General features: G+C 46.6%; 1 protein-coding gene across 1 annotated transcript in view; it reads left to right on the forward strand.

The window, feature by feature from the left end:
* The window catches only part of LOC148532313 (phospholipase B1, membrane-associated-like), a 239858-nt gene that overhangs the window by 202358 nt on the left and 12814 nt on the right, over nt 1-24686 (forward strand). The window contains exons 50-56 of the mRNA XM_088467993.1: nt 766-817; nt 5135-5215; nt 7853-7918; nt 12772-12869; nt 14573-14654; nt 21495-21593; nt 23448-23543. Coding sequence (XP_088324119.1) covers nt 766-817; nt 5135-5215; nt 7853-7918; nt 12772-12869; nt 14573-14654; nt 21495-21593; nt 23448-23543 — 574 coding nt within the window. The remainder of the gene's footprint in view (nt 1-765; nt 818-5134; nt 5216-7852; nt 7919-12771; nt 12870-14572; nt 14655-21494; nt 21594-23447; nt 23544-24686) is intronic.

A 24686-nucleotide genomic window follows, 5' to 3' on the forward strand; every position in this document is an offset into this window, starting at 1 on the left:
GATGGAGGGTTAGGGTTAGGCTGCAGGAAGGGTTGGGTCACAAGGGTTAGGCTGCGGGAGGGAGGGTTAGACTGCGGGAGGGGAGGGTTAGGGTTAGGCTGCGGGAGGGGAGGGTTAGGTTGCGGGAAGGAGTGGGAGGGAGTGTTAGGGTTAGGCTGCAGGAAGGGTTGGGACAGAAGGGTTAGGCTGCGGGAGGGGAGGGTTAGGGTTAGGCTGCGAGAGAGGAGGGAGAGTTAGGCTGCGTGAGGGGAGGGTTAGGCTGCAGGATGGATGGTTAGGCTGTGGGAGGGAGGGTTAGGGTTAGGCTGCAGGAAGGGTTGGGACTCAAGGGTTAGGCTGCGGGAGGGAGGGTTAGGCTGCGGGAGGAGAAGGTTAGGGTTAGGCTGCGGGAGGGGAGGGTTAGGGTTAGGCTGCGGGAGGGGAGGGTTAGGGTTAGGCTGCGGGAGAGTTAGGGTTAGGCTGCGGGAGAGTTAGGGTTAGGCGAGGGTTATGGTTACTTACCTAATTCTGTCAGGATTCTCACTGTCGGGATGCCACTGTTGGTATTCTGACCGTTGGCATCCAGACAGCTGGGATCCCGTACCCAAGTATATCTCAAGTTCTGGGAGCGTATAAGAACTTTTATATATTCATATGTGAATATCATTAGAAACTCTTTTACATTTGCTGATGTTTATTTTAAGTTAAGTGGCTTTTTCATAGTGAATCTCTTCAGTAGATGCTGCCTATAGTCTGTATCACGTTATATTTTATTTTATCACCTAGGAACATGACATCTCAGGCAAGAACTCTGGTACAGAAGATGAAGGAGAGCTCTGTGAGTATGACCTTGATGACAAAAACCGCCTCCTTTCCAAAATGACAAGTAACCTAACCCCCTACCCCTAAAGCTCCCCATATTCCCTGCTGTTCCGCCAGCACAATCATTCTGGGGGCAACTGAAAGAACCGGGCACCAAGTTCTCGTCTAAAAAGACTAAACGGATCATAAAAATTATAGATGGGAGGTCTGTGTGTAAATGCCCCCTCCCAGCTTTAACTAATACATTGGGCCTGACACATAGTTGGATGGAAATCGAGCTCATGTACTCCGGAATAGTGCACTTGAAATTAACCGCTTATATGTTGTGAACTCTCAACAGGTGTACGGCCAACTTTTGCATTACCTGTGTTTTTTATTTTCCTTCTGTGTTTTTCGCAAAAGACATTATATCAGGGGTCAGGGAACCTTACCTTTTACCCCAAAATATATTTAGATACGCCGACATTACCCCCTTAATTTGAAAGGAAGGAAATCATATAGTAGTGCCCCCATATAATGCTCCTGTAGTAGAGCCCCCATATTATGCCCCTGTAGTAGTGTCCCCATAGTTATGCCCCTGTAGTAGTCGCCCCATAGTTATGCCCCTGTAGTAGTGCCCCCATATAATGCCCCTGTAGTAGTGCCTCCATATAACTCCCCTGTAGTACTGCTTGTACAAAAAAAAAAAACACCTTACTCCCCGTTCCTGCATCCGCCGCCGTCCTGTCCGCCCGGTTGCTCCTCGGAACTATGGGAGAGACGTCTCTCCCATAGTACGCATGGAGAGAGCCGGTAGCTGGAGTTCAGAAGAGAACGCCAGCCTCCGGCTAACGTGGCGCTGCAGGGAAGGAGCCGAGCGCCCGCTGGTAATAACATCTCAGTGGGCGTCCGGCTTAGAGCCTCCCTGCAGCACAGCCGGGGGTAATGGATGGACAGCCGGGCATGCATAGAATGGTTCATATGCATGCCCGGCTGTCCGTCCATTACCCCCAGAAATTTCATTTTTACCCCATGTGGGGTAATTTACCCCTGTTCCCCGACCACTGCATTATATCATCTAGAGAGTAAAATGTAGTTCTGTTGCCCTTGGATACAACACAGAAATTTTCTGTTCCAATACACAGAGGAAACCAGATATTTATTACATTGTAAGAGCAATTAAACTAAACATTTTTGCCCAGAAGTGGGAAGTCACAAAGGCAAAGCTTATATTTAATAAAAGCTACATGAGGGTATATGTAGAAGAAACCGATAAAATAAAGTGGTTATTTCCTTTAATAAGAGTTGTCCAACTTCCACTTGGCACCCATACCTCAGAAATACCATTTATCACATATATGCTGACATAAGCCTGACTACATATAATAAATAGTTATGCAAAGAGCAAAAACTAGAAAAAAGACAAATAAGCTTTTGTTGGGGCACTCTTAGAAAGGAAATGTAATGAAAATTAATGAACAGAATTATATGAAATTAAAACTTAACTTTTAATAGTGAACTTGGTAAGATAAATTCTCTTCATTTAGGTAACTCACATGTAAAACAAATACATATAGTAAACAAATGTAAACAACATAAATGTTGCAATCAGCATACAGTAAGAAAACAATTGTTGGTATATATAATATGATATATGAGAGTGATTTACCTTGTATCACAAGTCATTGATTGAATGGCAGCAGGGAACAAAATTATTTAGACCCTATATATACAAAGTACATCAATCAGTGTAAATCCGCTGCCAGTGAGAATGATGTATAAACATGGATAAAAAGCACAGATGTTACAATCAAGACTAAGGAAAGCACTCACTTTATATACACTAGGATAAATTATCTTCAATAAGATAACTCACATGTAAAACAAATACATATAGTGAACAAACGTAGACAACGTGAATGTTGCAATCAGCATATAGTAAGAAAACAAATATTAGTATATATGATGATATATGGGAGTGATTAACCTTGTATCACAAGTCATTGATTGAATAGCAGCAGGGAACAAGAGTATTTAAACCCTATATATACCAAATACATCAATCATTGTAAATCCACTGCCAGCAAGAATGATGTATGAACATGAGCAAAAAGCACAGATGTTGCAATCAGGACTAAGGAAAACACTCAGTTTATATATATACATAAAACAATGTTCCACCTCACTTTTATTTAGCATCAAGGAGTATTTAACAACATATATATTCTCCTGTTAGATCTATAAAAGTAATTCCGCTGTTAATTATAGGCAAGGTGAAAAAAAATGGGCGAATATCTAAGACTGAATTAACCCCTCTTCCCCTCCACTTGTTTGAAAATCACAGTGGGTCAGAGAGAAAACACACAGATGAGTATAATTATAAGAATAATCGAAAATATAGAGTCAATATACAGGCACCAACAGTTCTAATCTATAGGTCTGCTGTAACTATCACTTCTAAGGCAAAACCGGTTTAATACAATGCAGTTGAATTGCTCAGGATCTCAGGCAGCAGTAAGGTGAAGATTAATTACACCATGTAACAAGATCAAGTTCTGTCTAATAGGTACAATACAATAAAAGAACAGCAATTAGATCATATAAGATAAATGAGAGTCACATGGAAAAGATCTTATGGGAATGCTGCCGAAGAAAGTAATAATAAAACGCTAAATCACTTCTGCTTTCCCATGTCCAATTCTAACATGGGATGAGAGAGTGCAAATAGCTTAACACACAGAGGAAACAACGGAAAGGCACTTCTGCTGTCTGAGGAGAAGCAGCGGCTCTCCCCTGTTATCTTAAGGCATTGCAGGGAGAGTCGCACGCCCGGAACTCAGATGAGAGAGTGCACGGAAGTGACAGTAAAGTTACCTCACCAAGATAGTCAGCGGACCAAGGCTGTGGTGCCGTGTGTGTGGGATTGCTGATGCTAATGCAGTCTGCAGGCAGGACGCATGTTTCGCCGTGTGGCTTAGTCACCTGATCATCAGGTAGAGTTCAAGCTTCCTGCTAGTTAAAGGAGCATACGTCCTATCATAGGGCTGTGTTATAGATTGACTGTTGTTACAGCCAATCAACGATCAGAAAGGTTTGCACCTATCTGGACCTTAGAAAGACTAACTGGGTGTGGTTTGATTACCAATTAACATAAGTAAACAAAAAGGAACATGAGACTTGTGGATCATACGAATGAACAAGGGAAATGGTAAATGATAGAGATATGTACAAGGGCAAATAGGGAGTGAATGGCTTGTAAGACAAATAAGAAATATGAGATAAACCGATAAGAAATATGAGATAAACTGATAAAATAAAGTGGTTATTTCCTTTAATAAGAGTTGTCCAACTTCCACTTGGCACCCATACCTCAGAAATACCATTTATCACATATATGCTGACATAAGCCTGACCACCTCTTGCATTAATTGGGGTTTCCAAAACAGTAAAACAATATTTAAGGCTCTATTACCTCTGCTTGTAATACGCTAAGTACATACTATGCAGATTAATACTAAAGGGGTGCACAGACCCCATGTTTTGCTTTTTGGTTCTAAATGATTGTCATGTTTTAGCTTTGGCAAAACTTCCCTTTAAAGGTGCGTATCCACTACTAGATGGAGAAACGAGAGCACGAATACGACATTATAATCGTGTTGTCTTTTCCATGTCTATGATGTGCCTACACTGACCGTTCAGTCGTTCAGTGTAGGCACATCCATCATCCCTGTACATGCAGGTTGACCAGCAATTACGGGCGATGATAGATGCTGAAAACGACCAGCAGGCGTGCGCATCGCTGGTCGTTTCCGACATAAACGTGCCCGAAGCATGCACGATTTGCACGTGACTGAACGATAACGACGTCATTATCGTTCAATCTCCTGCAAATCTCGCTTAGTGGATACGCACCTTAAGGCTCGGTTTTGTTTTTTAGTTTTAAATGTCTTTAAAAATTGATAAAAACAGCTAAAATCATGTATCATGGGCCTGTTTTTGTTCCTATAGTATTATTAATATCAATAACATTAATCTCCAGTCGATTCCAGTCAATTTTGACCAGCTCACAGCACCTGTGTCATGAGGGAGGGACTTAAATGCAATCCAAAATATATGCGAGGTCCGGTTTTTAGATTCGAGTACCCAACTTGCAAGAAAACCCGGGTCGGGAATCGGTTCTACTAAGAACCTAAAGTGAGCCGGGACTCCTTTTGACCAAAGTTGGAGTGTGTTCGGTTTTCAGCAAAACTAAACCTCTCATCTCTAACTAATAAACACCCACAAACCTCGGCTTTCTGGAAAATATAAAACAACACGGTAACAAATGACGCTCTATTGTTTTATCCTCTGACAGGTTATAAACTTCCAAGAAGACTGGAAAATAATCACAATTTTTATTGGTGGCAATGACCTCTGCCAGTACTGTCGGAATAGGGTAAGTGAATGATTACAATATGTCAGACATCGTCACAAATGGTCAACTGGGATTTTTAGGGGCATATTTATTAACACTATTTTTACAAAAACAATGTGAAAACAGGTGTTTTCACACCCTTTTCACAATATTTTAGTATCACATGAATTTACTAAAGGGCAATTGGAGTAGAATTCGCGAGGAGGGGGTTGCGGTAACCAGCGGCGGCGCATGCGCAGACACATTCTCCCTGTATTTTGTACGGACGAGATTCGCAGGGACCGCGCTGTATCGTTAGCTCTGTCCCTACATTCGGATGTTAGTACATCCATGTAATATTTCCTAAATTCGCAATGCGAATTTAGTTGGAAATATCACACTAAAACAGCATTTTAAATGCAGATTGCAGTAAATAGAGACCTAAAGCTGGGTACACACTAAACAATTGTTTGCACGATTTGGCCGATTTTGACGCATCGGAACGACAAATCGTGCAGTGTGTAGTACCCATTACCACAATGCTTCCACGGGTCGTTTGTCGTATCTCCAGATCTTACCTACATGCAGTAAGATCTGCCAATATCGTTAATGACGCACTGGAATCTTGTTACTGACGCACTGGAAATAGTGAAGGACGCACGATAGGTCGTTGGTCAGATTGCACAGTTCAAGCACGATATCATATGTCTAGCAGTGCCGGGGAGATCAAGGGTTTGCGAGTTGTCTAGAGTGTAAGCACCTTTAGGGGGAGATTTAATAAAGCTTGGAGAGAGATAAAATTGGAGATAAATAGCACCAACCAATCAGCTCCTAACTGTCATTTTTCAAACACAGTCTGTAAAGTGTCAGTTAGCAGTTGATTGGGCGGTGCTATTTATCTCCAATTTTATCTCTCTCCAAGCTTTATTAAATCTCCCCCTATTAGACTCTTATTATATGTTATTACGCAACAGTAGAATAAAGTGTAAAATAAAAAAATACTGTATATATTAATGTAATCACAGACAAATTAGATTTTTTTTGACGTGTTCTTCAGAGAGTTATAATATTTCTTTGAAATAACTGTTACTAGAAAACTCTTGTTTGTCATTGATATTGTCATCTATTCATCATCACTTAATTTCTACAAAAGCAGGTGAAAATTAACATTTTCACCTACTTTTGTAGAAGTTAAGGATCGGGGCAATTCATTATAAAGGTAACTTAAGAGATATCACTGATATCTCCTGCTTACCTTTCAGCCCCGATCTGTCCCGCTGTCCCCATACACTAGTATCACTGATAGATCCTGCTTACCTTTCAGCCCCGATCTGTCCCGCTGTCCCCATACACTAGTAACACAGATATTTCCAACTTAACTTTCAGCCCCGATCTGTCCCGCTGTCCCCATACACTAGTATCACAGATATCTCCTGCTTACATTTCAGCCCCGATCTGTCCCGCTGTCCCCGTACACTAGTATCACTGATATCTCCTGCTTACCTTCCTCTCCCGGAATGGCCTGCTGTCCCAATACACTAGTATCACAGATATCTCCTGCTTACCTTCCTCTCCCGGAATGGCCTGCTGTCCCAATACACTAGTATCACAGATATCTCCTGCTTACCTTCCTCTCACGGAATGGCCTGCTGTCCCAATACACTAGTATCACTGATATCTCCTGCTTACCTTCCTCTCCCGGAATGGCCTGCTGTCCCCATACACTAATATCACAGATATCTCCTGCTTACCTTCCTCTCCCGGAATGGCCTGCTGTCCCCATACACTAATATCACAGATATCTCCTGCTAATGGTGCATACACACGATCAGATTTTTCCTTCAGATATGAACGATAACGATTTAAAAATCGTTCAGTCGTTCATATCTGAAGGAAAATCGTTCATATCTGACATGCCTGAACGATGGACGATCAACGATGCGCGTTCCCGATGGTCAGATAACGATTTCTGACATCTGATGTGTTTGCAGTCAGACTTGGACGATTCCATTCATTTTAATGCAGTCAAAAATCGTTCAATCGTTCAAATCGTTCAAATCGTTCAAAACTTTGGTAAAATCGTTCAAATCGTTCAGTCGTTCATCTGACAAATCTGACAAGTCTGACAAATCTGACCGTGTGTACGCTCCATTACCTTCCTCTCCTGGAATGGCCTGCTGTCCCCATACACTAATATCACAGATAACTCCTGCTTACCTTCCTCTCCCGGAATGGCCCGCTGTCCCCATACACTAGTATCACAGATATCTCCTGCTTACTTTTCAGCCCCAATCTGTATCCGCTGTCCCCATACACTAGTATCACTGATATCTCCTGCTTACCATTCTGTCCCCGATCTGTCCCGCTGTCCCCATACACTAGTATGGGAACCTAAATTCATCAAGCTCCGAAAGGGGATCGCGGAGACAGCTGAATGTTGAATTGCTCCGGTGAATTTGTATCCAGCGCTGCTACTCGTTGAATATTTAATTATAATAATGAATGGACCCCTGAATAGTGTCATATTTAGTATGATGATAGAATATTTTGTGTTGAGACAACACAAGTTTGACAAAACAAATATATGTTATCATATGATGGCTACATGTATATAGCACAGTGAACACCTTTTCTAGCAAGTGTCATCAAAAGGTATAATAATCTGACTTTCTTTTTTAGGAATGGCATTCTGTGAAGAATCACATCCAACATCTTAAAACTACGCTGGACATATTCTACGATGAGGTACAACTCCTATAATCATTTACCGGCATTTAGTTATTGAGGGTTTAATAACAGATGTAGTTGATTTGCTGAATTAGTCAGATATTTCTATATTCTTTTTTGCCTCTTTATATAATGCAACCAACAGTCACTCTGTAGGACCCCTCTATATAAACAATGCAACAAATGCCATTGTGAACAATATTAGCCCTGGCGCAAGTGATGTGTTATCATCAGTTATTTATGTGTGGATCATAAACGGTGGACACTTTTGTATAAAAGAATTTTATTTAAAAATACCTGGTGGACATTCACATGCAAGTAAATGAATAAATATATACTCACATAATGATGTAGTCATACAATGCTACATATACGCAGTATTATTTCAAATGTTGTAATACTTCACTGTGCCAGTGTACTGTGCTAACCGCACATGGATAGTAACAGCAGTTAAAAAGTTCCTTTAGAATAAATAACAGTCAATTTAGACGGTCCAGTCTTTTTAGGATAAATAAAAGTCAATTATATGGTCCGGTCTCTGTACAGAGTGTAAGGCTTCACAAATTAACAGCGCTGTGTGATTGTTTCTAGCTTATCGGAAAGCCTGGCCGGGTGAAGATGGTTCCTTTTCCCACCTGTCGGCGGTCCGGATATGTATCTGTCGCGCCCTCTATGAAGAGTCCTCCGGGCAATTTTCTCTTCGCTTCCTGCAGATGGCCGGGTTCTCCTTTCAGCTTTACAGCTCGGCACAATTCTTCTGCTCCTTCAGCGGTCCCGTCTGGTAATGGCAGCGACTTGCTTCCAGGATATGGATGCTCTCGCATCACTCCTGGCAGTTGCTAAATCCAACGCGTTTCTCCCGTATTGCAGGCTTCGTCAGGGCTGTAGTTCTCATTATAGGGAGCTCTATTTACCCAGAGCTTAATTGGATAACAATCCTTCAATAATTCCTTAGATAATTATTACAGATGGCTCTCGTTTAGCAGCTTTTAAGCCTCACGGAGCTATTGCTTATCACTTTAGCATTGATTGAGAACCAATTATGATCCTTATATGTAAATGTAGACAAAAAGGCTAAAATGTGTTTTATTCGACTGGCTTCAGCTTTATTTGAAGCCTGCAATACGGGAGAAACGCGTTGGAATTGCAACTGCCAGGAGTGAAGCCAGAACTTCCATATCCCGGAAGCAAATTGCTGCCATTACCTTAGACGGGATCGCTTAAGGAGCAGAAGAATTGTGGCAAGCTATAAAGCTGAAAGGAGAACCGGGCCATCTGCAAGAAGTGATGAGAAAATTTCCCGGAGGACTCTTAATAGAGGGCGCGACAGATACACATTCAGTCCGCCGACAGGCGGGAAAAGGAACAATCTTCACCCGGCCAGGCTTACCGGTAAGCTACAAATAATCACACAGCGCTGTTAATTTGTGAAGCGTTACACTCTGTAGATAGACTGGACCATCTAATTGACTTTTATTTATCCTAAAAAGACTGGACCGTCTAAATTGACTGTTATTTATTCTAAAGGAACTTTTTAACTGCTGTTACTATCCATGTGCGGTTAGCACAGTACACTGGCACAGTGAAGTATTACAACATTTGAAACAGTACTGCGTATATCTAGCATTGTATGACTACATCATTATGCGAGTATATATTTATTACTTTACTTGCATGTGAATGTCCACCAGATAATTTTTTTTTTTTTCCAGAAAATGTTTTTTATTGTCATTCAAAGTGTTGAACATCAATAGTACAATCGTGACTGAACATGGATTTACAGAGTTGGTTGAGAATTATAAATTGCACATATACAAACAAAAATATTATCTGGATCTCTCCAAATAGTATTATAGTATAACTATTATCAATTAGTATAATATAACCGCAGACGATCACATGGAATTTAATATAATGTGATCATATTAGATCAAATGGAATTAACCAATCAGTAACCAACATATTTAAAAACAGACAATATATTTGCATAATAAAAAAAAAATACAATGAAAATAAATGTAATTCTTTTGTTCCAAACGTTGTGTCACATAGTTCAAATATTTTGATAAAAAGAGAAAGGATGGGCTACCCATATCCCCCCCCCTCGCCAAACGCCCAAAAGAAATTCCTCAATAAGGAAACAGATCATGTATCTAGTCTAATTGGAGGGTCTCCCACTGCACATTGTAATAAATACCAAGACTAATTCTGCACCACCATGTATTCTGAAATAAACTTCTTTTATACAAAAGTATCTACCGTTCATGATCCACACATAAATAACTGACGATAACACATCACTTGCGCCAGGGCTAATACTGTTCATTATTTAACCTTTTTGTAAAGTAGGGATACTTTACCTTAGTCCATTTAAGGCAGCATTGAGGTGTTACTTACATATTGACACACAGAAAACCTTTTGCTTTGCGCAGGTGACACCATCACTATTATATTAGCAAAAAATGTCATTGCGACCTATTTTTATAAAATGATGCAGAAACAGCAGCCTCCAGCTGGCTCCCCGATCTGGTGCCGTACACATGCGCAGTGTCAGATTCCCAGGAGGAGCCTTTCACAAATGGGAAAGATTTCTCCAATATGACGGGGATTTAAATCGCAGGGACAGAGGTTAGCGCGAATGCTGTCACTGCGAGTTAACTTTAGAACATAGCGGGAATATTTTAATTCAAAATTAAAATAGGCCCCAAAATGTTTGATATGGGTCATAGTAAAATGATCGTGTCTCACCGGCGGATACAATAGCACAGTTCTGTAATGCGTTGGTGCTAGGGCAGCTGCTCCGGAAAGCAGCAGTCGGGATTCTGACGCCGGTATCCTTATAAGGGGATAGTGGCGTCGGCATTTTGCCCGGCGGCGGTATATCGATGGCCGGAATCTCATCCGCCGTGATATGCACTACATCCCACTAGACCAATCTGTAGCTAATATGAGCATCTGTACTGTAAAGAGTGGGATACATTCAGTATCCCGACGCAGGGGATGTCAGCACTTAGAATACTGGCCCAGGGATCCCGAAGGTAAGTAGCGGGGTTAGGGAGAGGGTTAGGATTACAATTAGGCACTAGGGGAAAGATTAGGCACTAAAAGGGGAGGGTTAGGTTTAGGGTGCGGTGAGGGGGAGGTTAGGTTTAGGCACTAGAGGGAGGTTAGGTTTAGGGTGCAGGGAGGGGGAGGTTAGGTTTAGGCACTAGAGGGAGGTTAGGTTTAGGGTGCAGGGAGGGGGAGGTTAGGTTTAGGCACTAGGGGGAGGTTAGGTTTAGGGTGCGGGGAGGGGGAGGTTAGGTTTAGGCACTAGGGGGAGGTTAGGTTTAGGGTGCAGGGAGGGGAGGTTAGGTTTAGGATGCGGGGAGGGGGAGGTTAGGTTTAGGCACTAGAGGGAGGTTAGGTTTAGGGTGCAGGGAGGGGGAGGTTAGGTTTAGGCACTAGAGGGAGGTTAGGTTTAGGGTGCAGGGAGGGGGAGGTTAGGTTTAGGCACTAGGGGGAGGTTAGGTTTAGGGTGCAGGGAGGGGAGGTTAGGTTTAGGATGCGGGGAGGGGGAGGTTAGGTTTAGGCACTAGGGGGAGGTTAGGTTTAGGGTGCAGGGAGGGGAGGTTAGGTTTAGGATGCGGGGAGGGGGAGGTTAGGTTTAGGCACTAGGGGGAGGTTAGGTTTAGGGTGCAGGGAGGAGAGGTTAGGTTTAGGCACTAGGGGGAGGTTAGGTTTAGGCACTAGGGGGAGGTTAGGTTTAGGATGCAGGGAGGAGAGGTTAGGTTTAGGCACTAGGGGGAGGTTAGGTTTAGGCACTAGGAGGAGGTTGAGTTTAGGGTGCAGGGAAGGGGGGTTTGGTTTAGGCACTAGGGGGAGGTTAGGTTTAGGCAGTAGGGGGGAGGTTAGGTTTAGGGTGCGGGGAGGGGGAGGGGAGGTTAGCTTTAGGGTGCAGGGAGGGAGAGGTTAGGATTAGGCACTAGGGGGAGGTTAGGTTTAGGGTGCAGGGAGGGAGAGGTTAGGGTTAGGCACTAGGGGAAGGTTAGGTTTAGGCAGTAGGGGGGAGGTTAGGTTTAGGGTGCGGGGAGGGGGAGCCTAGGGTTAGGCACTAAAAAGGGAGGTTTAGGGTGTGGGGAGGAGGAGGTTAGGTTTAGGGTGTTGGGAGGGGGAGGTTAGGATTAGGCACTAGGGGGAGGTTAGGTTTAGGGTACAGGGAGGGAGAGGTTAGGGTTAGGCACTAGGGGAAGGTTAGGTTTAGGCAGTAGGGGGGAGGTTAGGTTTAGGGTGCGGGGAGGGGGAGGCTAGGGTTAGGCACTAAAAAGGGAGGTTTAGGGTGTGGGGAGGAGGAGGTTAGGTTTAGGGTGTTGGGAGGGGGAGGTTAGGATTAGGCACTAGGGGGAGGTTAGGTTTAGGGTACAGGGAGGGAGAGGTTAGGGTTAGGCACTAGGGGAAGGTTAGGTTTAGGCAGTAGGGGGGAGGTTAGGTTTAGGGTGCGGGGAGGGGGAGGCTAGGGTTAGGCACTAAAAAGGGAGGTTTAGGGTGTGGGGAGGGGGAGGTTAGGTTTTGGCATCGGGGGAAGGAGGGTTAGGATAATGACTGACAGTTGTCGCTATCCTAACCCTGACGGGATCCTGGTGTCGGGATTCTGACCGCCTGGTTTTCGAGCACCAGCATCCCCTTAAGAGCACCTGTCACCACATTCAACTCATATTGCAGGAAACCTTACTACATAATGCACAAGGTACTGGAGACAGGTCCACTTTACCAGCAGCAGAGAGCAGCCATGTCCACTAACTGATCCTGGTCGGCTGTGGGGGTCACCCACCTCCGTATGTAACGAAGCTCATTAGTCCAACCTGCTATTGCATATTGTGGTCTCACTTCAGGTCCCTCGAGCTTTCGTGAACCTGGTGGAGATAATGGAGGTAGAAGGACTGCGCAGAGTCACTGCAGAGGGCAAGATCGGCTGCAGCCTCTTAAAGCCGTAAGTTTTACTATTACAGACTGGTTTGGGGCTCTAGTGCGAGCGAGACTTGTGGCACACAATCACCTTTGCTGTGTTTTCTGCAACTTAATGTGATTAAGAAGTTTGGTAAATACTGTTTGTACCAATTGTTGAATAATAAACCTATAATAATGACACAGGGACATTGCATGTTTTTGGCCAGTGTAATTCCTGTTGTGGAAAGTCCTCGGTTTGACTACAGCTCCAGAAAGAAATGTTGCACAAATGGGGTTTTGCTGCAGAACAGGCCGTATAGCAGAGGAATGATGGTCCAGCGATAATGGGGTATAAAGTCGCATTTTACAGAATTTAGGATCTGTGATAATTTAGGATCTGGGACAATTGTTTCAATAATTCTACTATGTGGTGGGCTCAGGGATAGACAGAAAACTTAAGGTCAAGTTCTTCAAGGATAACGTGTAACTAGACCACCAGGGTACATATGTTGCGGGAATCCAGCATCCCGGTGGTAAAAAATCAGCCAAGGGAGGTCATTAAGCCTCGTCCCCTTCGCAGTAAATAGCCGCGATTGGTGCACATTTACATAGGGGCGGGGCTAAATGACACGATTCATGAAGAATTGCATCATTAAGCCCCGCCCCCTACATGGAGACCCGTGATCGCCACGGAAATTCTCCCCATTCTGCCCACTTTACTAGGAAGTGGGCAGAATGCGGGAGAAGTGCCTACCCTTCCGGGGGTGCGGGCAGTTACCCGAAAAATCGTGAGCCTCCAGCGAAAACCGGGAGTATAGGCATGTATGGTTTAGGGGGATGGGACCGTTGCATGCTGGCAGTTGAAAGCTTAACTGTTTGGTATCCGGTTCTTATCCACCACCTACACCCCATGGTATCCATGTGGATCCCTATGGACCCTGAAGAAGAAATAGGGATATATGGGAGCACTATATAATATAGGGGTGAAAAACTCATGGGGGTAAATTTACTAAAGTGAGAGTTTTCAGAAGTGGGTTTTAGAAGAGATTTTGCCCATAGTAACCAATCAGATTCTACTTAACATTTAACTTGCCCCTTCAAGATCAGGGGTGGGGAACCTTTTTTTTCTGCTGAGGACCATTTTGATATATATAACATTATGTGTGGGCCTGGTGCAGGCCACGCCCCCTCCGTGTGATGTTACACAGTGGCAGGGCCACAATCACCGGTGATTACAGCAATGCCCGGAGCATCCTGAGGATGCTCCGGGGAGCTGTAAGGCAAAGGTGTGACTGTCTGAAGCATCCTAAGGACGCTCCAGGCAGCACTGCTGCATTGATTCTGGCTGCAGGGTGCCATTATAGGCACCCTGCTAGCCAGATGAGGTTAGCAGAAACAAGCTCAGAGGGCCAGACAGAATGATTCTGGGGGCCTTATACAGCCCCCGGGCCTGAGGCTCCCCGTCCCTGTTCTAGATAATAATAGCTAGAATCTGATTGGTTGCTATGCACAACATCTCTCCTAAAACTCACTTCTAAAAACTTTCACTTTAGTAAATTTACTCCATAGTCTCTCCCGGATCACTTAATATATCCTAAAAACAGTTTTCCTATAGGAAAATAATTTCTGTTTTTGCTTCCTATAAACAGACCTGTATGTACATATACTTCTTATGTCTTCCGCCTGTTTAATTGCCAGAAAAAGAATCTCACAAATGATTGTGTCATTTTTCTTCACCTCTTGCAGCAATGCCTGTCCCTGCATCATAAGCCCTCGAGACGGTTCTCCAGAACTCAATGAAATAAAGAAATTCAACAGAGATTTGCAGGTGAGAGGGGGGTTATTAGGTTTATGTAGCGTTTACCAGAAACAAACGCAGGATTTCTAGGGGGAGATTGAAATGCTTGATTTTACACCAAGATGGGGAGGTGTATCAAACTTTCAGGAGCAATAAAGTGAAGATGTTGCCCATATCAACCAATCAGCTTCTGTCATTTTACAGGCTGTGCTAGATAGATGATATAATGAATCTAATTGGCTGCTTTGCGCAAAATCTCCACTTTATCTCACTCAAAGGTTTGATACATCTCCTCTCAATCATAGCCAGCCCATGAAGAGGACATAACTAGCAATCAGCAAACTATGTAGCCTGCCTCATGCAAAGTGCAGAGTATGCAATACTTCATACATCATATCTGAGCCGGCCCTAGCCAAGTTAGTGCCCTAGGCAAGATTTTGGATAGCGCCCCCCTCACTGTGCTGTAGCTCCTTCCCCCATTGTGCTGTACACCCAGCACAGATAACAACACAGCACCCCACTCCCAGAACAGATCACAGCAAAGCACCCCTCACACAGAACAGCACCCCTCTCCCAGCACAGCACCCCTCTCCCAGCACAGCACCCTTCACCCCTCTCCCAGCACATCATCCATCACCCTGGCCCTCACCCAGCACAGCACCCCCCTCTCCCACCACAGTACGATGGCACCCCTCATCTGACCCATCACCCCTATTCCAGCACAGCAGTTCCTCCTCACCCAGCCCAGCACCCCTCTCCCAGCACAGCACAGATTACAGCACCTGTCACCCCTCTCCCAGCACAGCATCCATCACCCTTGCTCTCACCCAGCACAGCACCCCCCTCTCCCACCACAGCACGATGGCACCCCTCACCTGACCCAGCACCCCTATCCCAGCACAGCACTCCCCTTCACCAAGCACCCCTGCCCTCACCCAGCACAGCACCCCCCTCTCCCAGCACAGAACAGTGTCAGCATTCACCCAGCACCCCTATCCCAGCAGCGCACCCCTCTCCCAGCAGTGAGCACTACAGCACCCTGGCCCTCTCCCAGTTCCAGACTTCCTTTACTTGAGCGCAGCCTGCAGAGCCGCCCGACTTGAGGTACAGCAAGCAGCTGGCGGCATACCCGCTTTTCCTGGCTCAGGCTGGCAGGCCGCATTTGTGTGTGATGATTGCTGGAGGCGGAGCCCGGGGCCATGAGGTGTGAATCACTACTCCGAGCTCTGCAAAGGCCCATGGGAGGAGCTGAATGAGTCTGAATGAACCCATGTGCAGAAGCTCATTCTCATCGCAGTAGCGACCGATGTCCCGATGCGTGCCTCCCCAGAGCTGGACCGCGCGCAATAACCACTAGCCGCAATCTAGGTGCCCCGCCCCCACAAACCACCTCCGGCTTTTCCGCCACTGCCAGCTCACTGTTTGCTACTGCCGGGCCAGATCGGAGTCATCAGCTGACCTCTGATCGTGGATGCTGCACAGCGGCAGTAGGTGCCCTGGCCATGCCTGCCCCAAACTTCCGCGGGCCTTAGGCAGGCTTGGATGCCTCTAGGCATTTGCTTAGTTTGCCTATGCGTAGGGCCAGCTCTGCATCATATAACCAGTAGGAGATAGAATGGAGCTTTCTAAGCACACATTCTCCAGCCTCTTGCGGGCAGAGGGTCCTGCTCACCAGCATACAATCTATAGGAAAATAGGAATTTAATAGATGTGCATTAGTGCTACATTTTGCATATCGGTCCAAGCAGATTGTAGAGGTGTTTGATGGCTTGTATAACCCAGTCACATTAAGCTCTAAAATAAAGTGTTTTCAAAATGAATGTTCTTTTAAAATTAATCATTACAAATTTTGGGGGAGACTATCAAATATTGGAGAGAGTTAAAGCAGAGAAGCAGCTGCTAGTTGTCATCTTTCTACCTCAGGGTCCTTAGGGATCCACAGGGATACCTTGAGGTATAGGTCTTGGCTCCAGCCATGGGCACCACAGAGTTAAAAGATGTCCTCCCAGGATGCACCGGGCCCCCTCCTATACCCCGCCCCCAGACCAAGGCACCTCAGTTTTCAGTAGGTGCCCGGGCGGGAAGCTGGGTCATCGCAGAGGGGGGCTGTGTAACAGCCCCTGAAGATCTTCAAGAGCGGTAGCATAGGACTGTCCAGCGGACGTCCATGCTACCGCTCCGACACCCCCGCCGGCGCCGACCACCGGTAGTGATCCGGGGAGCTCGGCGGGCTCTTGGGGGTTTCAGCTAGCGGAACCCCCGGGGGGCCTTGGACTGTGGCCGGATGTACGCGGGGCAGCAGAGGTATGCAGCGGGCGTCTGCTGTAGGCGCCCGCTGAATCACAGTTTGGCGTCCCCAGGGCTGGGGGCTCCCTGGGGACGTCAGTATAGTGGAGCCAGGTGGATGCCTGCGCTCTCCACTAGACCACCAGGGATACGGGGCTGGAGCGTTGCGGAACACGCTCCAGCATCCCGGGGGGTTAATGGCCTGCCAGGGGAGGACGCCTTCCCTCTAGCGCACAGGAGGCTCCTCCCCATCACTGCTGTCGGCGCCTTACATTAAGGCTGTGGCGGGCTGAGGCAGTGATCCTCCCCAAGCCCGCCCCTTCATCCTCCGGCGGCCATTTTATGTGATGCTGTGGTGACAGGGTGCGGAGCCTGGGGTGCCCCTTACATACCTCTCCTCCAGTAAAGGTCAGCGTATGTAGCGCTCACTGCCAGACTGTAAGTCTGTGTATGTGATAGTGCACTTAGTGCAGGATTTCTGCATTGTATGTGACTTTGTGCTAGCGCTGTGTGTGTGATCTTTCTCCTGTCAGCCATTTTAGCTATCCCTATTTCTTCCTCCTGACCAGCCCTCTCAGTGCCAGTACTGTCAGGGTGGGAATCTGCCCCACAGTATAAAGTGTTATTTCTGTGAGAGGAGTGTCACATACCACTATGTCCAGTGAGGACTCTGTTAGAGGAGCACCTCTGCTGTACCCAGCACCTCTCAGGAACCACCTTGGGCTTGTTTTGCACAAGCCCTGACTGTGCTTGTAAATAGGCTTGCAGCCCCTCCTACGTTTCCACAATTGGGGTTTGCACAGCAGGCGGTAGTCCCGCCTCCTATTCTGGGAGTTCCGGGACCGATAGTAATGCAGTGCCCCCCGCAACAGGTCCTTAATCAGGCTGACCCAGGTTTGTCTGATTCTGGGGTGCTGGGCTCTCAGCAGGATCATATTAGACCTGCTAAAAGACAGTTATTGTCATATCCATCTGCTCAGGATGATGAGAATGACGGCTCGTCTGATGAGGGCGAAATTGTAGATTTTTCGGACACTGACACTCCTCAAGTAGGGGCAGAGGCTAAGTCTAGTATTTACATTCCAGGCCTCATACGGGCAGTCCGTGCGCCCATGGTAATTACGGACGACAACCTACCTGCAGCACCTACTCATGCTTATTTTAAAGAGGTTAAAGGAGCTGCAGCAGTTTTCCCTCTATCTGGTCAGCTAGTTGATCACATGGAGGAGGCCTGGAAATCTCCAGGAAAAAGATTTCAACCTCAAAAGCGTCTGGCACGTACTTATCCCTTTGCGGAAGATTACTTCACTAAATGGGAGTCTCCTCCTCAGGTGGATTCTCATGTGACGCGCTTAGTAAAGAGCGCAACTTTGCCTATGCCGTCTATGTCTTCTCTGACGGATACTACAGACCGTAAGGTGGAGGTGTGCCTTAAGTCTATCTATTCCCTTGCTGGAGGAGCATCTAGACCAGCTATGGCTGTCTGCTGGGTGGCCCAGGCTATGGAAAGGTGGGCGGACGCTTTGGAAGCATCATTTGCTTCTGAGGGTACCAGCGAACAGGTTATGTTAGTGGGTAACCTTCGGGAATCAGCTACGTACATTAACGAAGCAACTTTGGATTTGAGCCTGCTTACTTCTAGGATTTCTGCGGTGGCTGTGGCCGCTCGACGCTCCTTGTGGTTACGTTCGTGGAGGGCGGACCCTAAATCCAAGAAAGGCATGGAATGCTTACCCTACAATGGACAGGTCCTGTTTGGACCAGCCTTGGACAAAATAGTAGACACGTTGGCGGCTGCCAAATCTGCATGTCTACCCTCAGCCCCGACTCCGTCTGGGTCTAAAAATCCGTCCTTTCGGCCCTATCCTCCAGGAAAACCTAGGGTTCAGTCCTTTCTGAGACCTTCAGGTCCCAAAAAGACCGCTAAGACCAAGAAGCAAGCTTGGAGTACCAGACGTCCAGCTGCCAAGCCGGACGACAAACCCTCAGCCTGACGGGTTGGGCCTCCCCTTGGGGGATCCCAGGGTGGGAGGCCGACTTCTGCAATACGCCCAGTGTTGGTTCAAAACCACTACAGACACTTGGGTACGGGAGGTGGTACCTCAGGGATATGCCCTCTCCTTCCGCAGAAGGCCTCCTCATCAGTTCTTAGTAACAGCAGGTTCTTCAGATCCAACGAAGGCTCTAGCGATCCAAGAGTCGGTGCGTTCTATGCTTCAAATGGGAGTAATAGAACCTGTTCCGTTATCCCTGAGAGGGACTGGATATTATTCCAACCTTTTTCTGGTTCAAAAACCAAATGGTCCTGTTGCAGTCCAAGATACGCAATGTTCTAAGCAGTCGCCGAGTGTCTCTTCTCTCAGCAATGAAGTTACTGGGTTCCATGGTGTCAACGTTCGACATGGTGGAGTATGCCCAGTTCCATTCCAGCTCTTTACAAATGTTGATTCTGTCCAGATGGGACAGAAATCCCCATTGAATAAAGACACAGATGATCAGGCTCACTCCGGAAGTGCGCCTGTCTGTGACGTGGTGGTTACAAAAGTCTCATCTCAGCAGGGGACGTCCGTTTTGGATTTCGGATTGGGTCCTTCTAACAACGGATGTCTGCCTTCGGGGCTGGGGCGCTGTGACAGGCCCACACGTCTTCCAGGGACGGTGGACGTCAGAGGAATCGGACCTGCCAATCAATATATTGGAAATTCGAGCAGTGTTCAGGGCGCTGCAGCATGCAAGACCGTTCCTCCTGTTTCCTCCATTCTCCCTGCTGCCTCGAGTAATTCGAAAGTTCAGGCAGGAAGGAGGCCAGATCCTGCTGGTGGCCCCTGCGTGGCCCAGAAGGAGTTGGTACTCGGATCTCCAGTGTCTATCCATCGACACTCCTTGGCTGTTACCTCAGAGGCCGGACCTATTGTCTCAGGGTCCTTGTCTCTACCCGGACCTGAGTCGGCTATCTTCGACGGCGTGGCTCTTGAGGCTAACCGCTTGAGGTCGAAGGGTTTCTCTAGAGCGGTGATCATCATGTTACATGCTCGTAAGCCGGCTTCAGCTAGAATTTACCACAGGGTGTGGCATACCTATTTTGAGTGGTGTCGCCCTAAAGCGTACAGGGTGTCCTTCGCATCCAGCCTCCCTATGTCCATCCGGTAGCTCCATGGGATCTGGCTGTGGTCCTGAAGGCGCTACAGGATCCTCCATTTGAACCTCTGGGTTCTATGGATCAGAAAAGGCTTACAGCAAAAACAGTATTCCTTCTGGCTATTGCTTCAGCCAGAAGGGTGTCGGATTTGGGGGCTCTTTCGTGTCGCCCCCCTTTTCAAATTTTTCATTCGGATAGGGCGGTACTTCGTACCTGTCCCGAATTCCTTCCTAAAGTGGTGTCTAGTTTCCACATTAACAAGGAAATTGTGGTCCCAGCTTTTAATTCATCTGATCTCACAGCTGGCGAGGCTTCTTTGGATGTGGTACGGGCTCTGCGGATTTACGTGGACCGTACCAGTTCTTTGAGAAAATCGGACTCTTTGTTTGTCCTATATGGATTTCATAAGAGGGATTGGCCTGCCAATAAACAGACTTTGGCACGCTGGATCTGCATGGCGATCTCTGAAGCATATACTCATGAGGGACTTCCAGTGCCACCCCCTGTGAAAGCTCATTCTACAAGATCTGTGGGACCTTCGTGGGCAGCTCGACGTGGCGCCTCGGCTCTTCAGCTTTGTAAGGCGGCCACGTGGTCCTCTGTCCATCCTTTCGTCAAGCATTACGCCTTTGACACATTTGCTTCTCAGGATGCTTCCTTCCTGCGGCGGATTCTCCTCTCGGCACAGGAGCGTCCCCTCCCTTGAAGGATACTGCTTTGGGACATCCCCAAGGTATCCCTGTGGATCCCTAAGGACCCTGAGGTAGAAAACAGGAGATATGGTAAGAACTTACCTTTGTTATCTCCGTTTCTACGAAGTTCTTAGGGTCCACAGGGCGCCCGCCCTGACGCCCTGTGCTTCCGTAGGGTGTTGTTCTGGTCACCAGTTTCTGTCTCCCTTTTCTATGAGAATGTGAATCTTGTGTGTTCCAGACTTTCTTCTTCCTTCTTCCTCTCTCCCGGCCTATGGCTTGATACTAAAACTGAGGTGCCTTGGCCTGGGGGCGGGGTATAGGAGGGGGCCCGGTGCATCCTGGGAGGACTCTGTGGTGCCCATGGCTGGAGCCAAGACCTATACCCCAAGGTATCCCTGTGGACCCTAAAGACTTCGTAGAAACGGAGATAACAAAGGTAAGTTCTTACCATATCTCCTGTTTTCTAGCACAGTCTGTAAAATGCCAGTTAGAAGCTGATTGGTTAGTACGGTATCTTTCTCCACTTTATCTTTCTCCAAAATTTGAGAAATCTCCCCCTTAACTTTGTTTAGCACTGTAGTCAATCCCTATATAAAACATATATTGGGTGATATGAAAAATACACAGATTTTATTTTTAGATTACTGGCACCTAGTAACATGTGTGGCGTGATGACAGTACCGTGATTTGTTGCATGTGTTACAGTTACATGTCAGTTTATTCGTTCACCTTTTCTTGTGTCCCATTTAGGTACACGTGGGTGCCTTGGCTGAGAAATACCAGGGGCGGGAAGATTTTGCCGTGGTGGCGCAGCCATTCTTCAAAAATACTGTAGTGCCAGTGGACATCGTAAGTAGCGTACCACCCATCATACGCCATAATAATTTCCTTATTGCCTTTCGGTGGCCCTGTCCTTGGGTGGCAAGGGCAGAACTCAATGCTTTCATTATGTATATTTATAGTATTTTTAATATTTATTGTTCCCACATTATATACGTTAATCTATTGACTGAATTAGAGGGGCAGGATGTCATAGAGTGACAGAGAGAGCATGCGTGAGTGCCATTCAATTCACTGTACAGGTTGCATTATTCCATATAGTAATCTTTAAATCATTATCTTGTGCAGATGCTTTTAAAATAAGAAACCAGAGCTTCACTTTCTTGCAGCTGCATTCGCTGTTCGCGCGGATTTCTGACGCCAGGAAGATAAAGTCGCACAAAGTAGTTATCAGTGCTGACCACAGGGAATTGGTGCTTTATTATTAATCACTACTGTGTTGCTGTCTGATACTATTTACCACCTACATACTGTGATATTCCACCATTATATATCGCCTTTTCAGCTGTCACTAAATTCTGCACCATGATATCAGACAGGAGGCGCATGTGGGTGGGCATGTGTACGTTGGGCATGTATCACGATTAATATAATGTTATTAGAGATTAGAAAGACTTCTTAGTTTCCATTTAACCTGCTCTCCCTTATCTGTTATTATGGGGAGGTGGTGGGGGTCAGATTTTACACTAATTTATTCAACTATCCTCACACATTGGTGTAAAAAATCCATATCAGAGTGTGTAAGAGGCTTCGGGGTATATTTACTAAAGTGAGAGTTTTTAGAAGTGGGGATGTTGCCCATAGCAACCAATCAGCTTCTAACTACTATCTTCTAGAAGGTGCTAGATAAATGTTAAGTAGAATCTGATTAGTTGCTATTGGGAAAACCTCCACTTCTCTAAACCTGTAAATATACCCCTTACTCTGTGTACTTGTGTAAGAGACACGGTTCAGTCACTCTACATTGTAGTGAGACATTCAGCAGCCAGTAACGTATCTTCCTAGTCATCTGTGGTTAAAGAGTACAGGGCCCGATTCAGCAGCGGAAGCAATGGCGATTTTTTTTACGCTGATTAAACGCCATTACATGTGCGTGTATAAATTAGCCATAGCAATTACATATCTGCGAGTCAGGAGAGCTGCAGTGTTTGCGGCCGGTGAGAACTGCCACAAGGCCAAGATGGCAGCTCCATGTGCGTCAATGTTGCAGATATTTATGCAGGTAAGCAGCATCGTACGCATATGTTCCATGCAAAATCACAGCTGCAATCGCATTATCATTCCATCTCTAAAACAGGCCCACAGTTCCTGAGGATGAAAGGTAATGTGACACAAATAATGAACCCAATTAAAGTTGGGCCAAGCTGACCGTAAATCTCTATTATGTGTGTAGGCCAGTGACTCCTGTCCCCCTAACAGTCCTGGATTTAAGGTTATCTGTGTTTGAGTAAAAGTGAGTTAATAAGTGCCTCAGATAATTTAATACAAGGACCTGTACTTGAGCCTGGATATCCTTAACACCTGAACTGCTATTGGAACTCTTGAAGACGAGAGTTTGGAACTGATGGTGTAGACCCAGAATGAGTCAAGATTCCAACCACGATCAGATAAGAAGTGACTGGATGTTGATGGAAAATGTTGCAGGAGCCAATGAGCACAATCTGCCCGTGTGTGAGCAGTAATGGGGCTTAGGATGCAGACATTGTCCTGAGAGTTGAGCGGTCGGATCTCCCCTTATACTGTATGAAACATCTTCGTTATAAATTGCATAGATTTGTATGTTACTTTATGTGGGTACGTGTCATACAGAAATACATACTATAAGCTATGTGTAACTTGCTAATTCTTATTTCTATACACCAGCGTGGGGAGCCAGATATCAGTTTCTTCTCTGCTGATTGCTTCCACTTTAGTGAGAGAGGACAGGCGGAGATGGCCATCGCTTTGTGGAACAATATGGTGAGTTTCAGAGGTTCCTCCCAGCCGGCATTGTGTTAGGGGAGGGGTGTGATAGACAAGATGAGTGTTTGCTGCCTGTTGTATCAGCCCGTCATGCATAATAATAATTACCTGTTCTGTGTAATAAGAGAGCCTACATAACGTTATTCATTGCCTTTCTACCTCAGGGTCCTTAGGGATCCACAGGGATACCTTGGGGTATAGGGCTTGGCTCCAGCCATGGGCACCACAGAGTTAAAGATGTCCCTCCAAGGATGCACCGGGCCCCCTCCTATACCCCGCCCCCAGGCCAAAGTTTCAGTAGGTGCCCGGCCGGGAGCTGGGTCTTCGCAGAGGGGGGCTGTGTATAACAGCCCCTGAAGATCTTCAAGAGCGGTAGCATAGGACTGTCCAGTGGACGTCCATGCTACCGCTCCGACACCCCTGCCGGCGCCGACCACCAGTAGCAATCCGGGAAGCTCGGCGGGCTCTTGGGGGTTCCAGCTAGCGGAACCCCTGGGGGCCTTGAACTGTGGCCGGATCTACGGGGGGCTACATAAGGTAAGCAGCGGGCGTCTGCGGTAGGCGCCCGCTGACTCACAGTCCGGCGTCCCCAGGGCTGGGGGCTTCCTGGGGTCGTCAGTATAGTGGAGCCAGGCGGATGCCTGCGCTCTCCACTAGAGCACCAGGGATACGGGGCTGGAGCGTTGCGGAACACGCTCCAGGATCCTGGGGGGTTAATGGCCTGCCAGGGGAGGATGCCTTCCCTGTAGCGCACAGGAGGCTCCTCCCCATCACTGCTGTCGGCGCCTTACATTAAGGCTGTGGCGGGCTGAGGCAGTGATCCTCCCCAAGCCCGCCCCTTCATCCTCCGGCGGCCATTTTATGTGATGCTGTGGTGACAGGGTGCGGAGCCTGGGGTGCCCCTTACATACCTCTCCTCCAGTAAAGGTCAGCGTATGCAGCGCTCACTGCCAGACTGTAAGTCTGTGTATGTGATAGTGCACTTAGTGCAGGATTTCTGCATTGTATGTGACTTTATATTAGCGCTGTGTGCCTGATCTTTCTCCTGTCAGCCATTTTAGCTATCCCTATTTCTTCCTCCTGACCAGCCCTCTCAGTGCCAGTACTGTCAGGGTAGGAATTTACCTCACAGTTTAAGAT

This window comes from Taudactylus pleione, unplaced genomic scaffold (assembly GCF_031769625.1).
Source record: "Taudactylus pleione unplaced genomic scaffold, aTauple2 ptg000079l, whole genome shotgun sequence".
NCBI classification, from domain to species: Eukaryota; Metazoa; Chordata; class Amphibia; order Anura; family Myobatrachidae; genus Taudactylus; species Taudactylus pleione.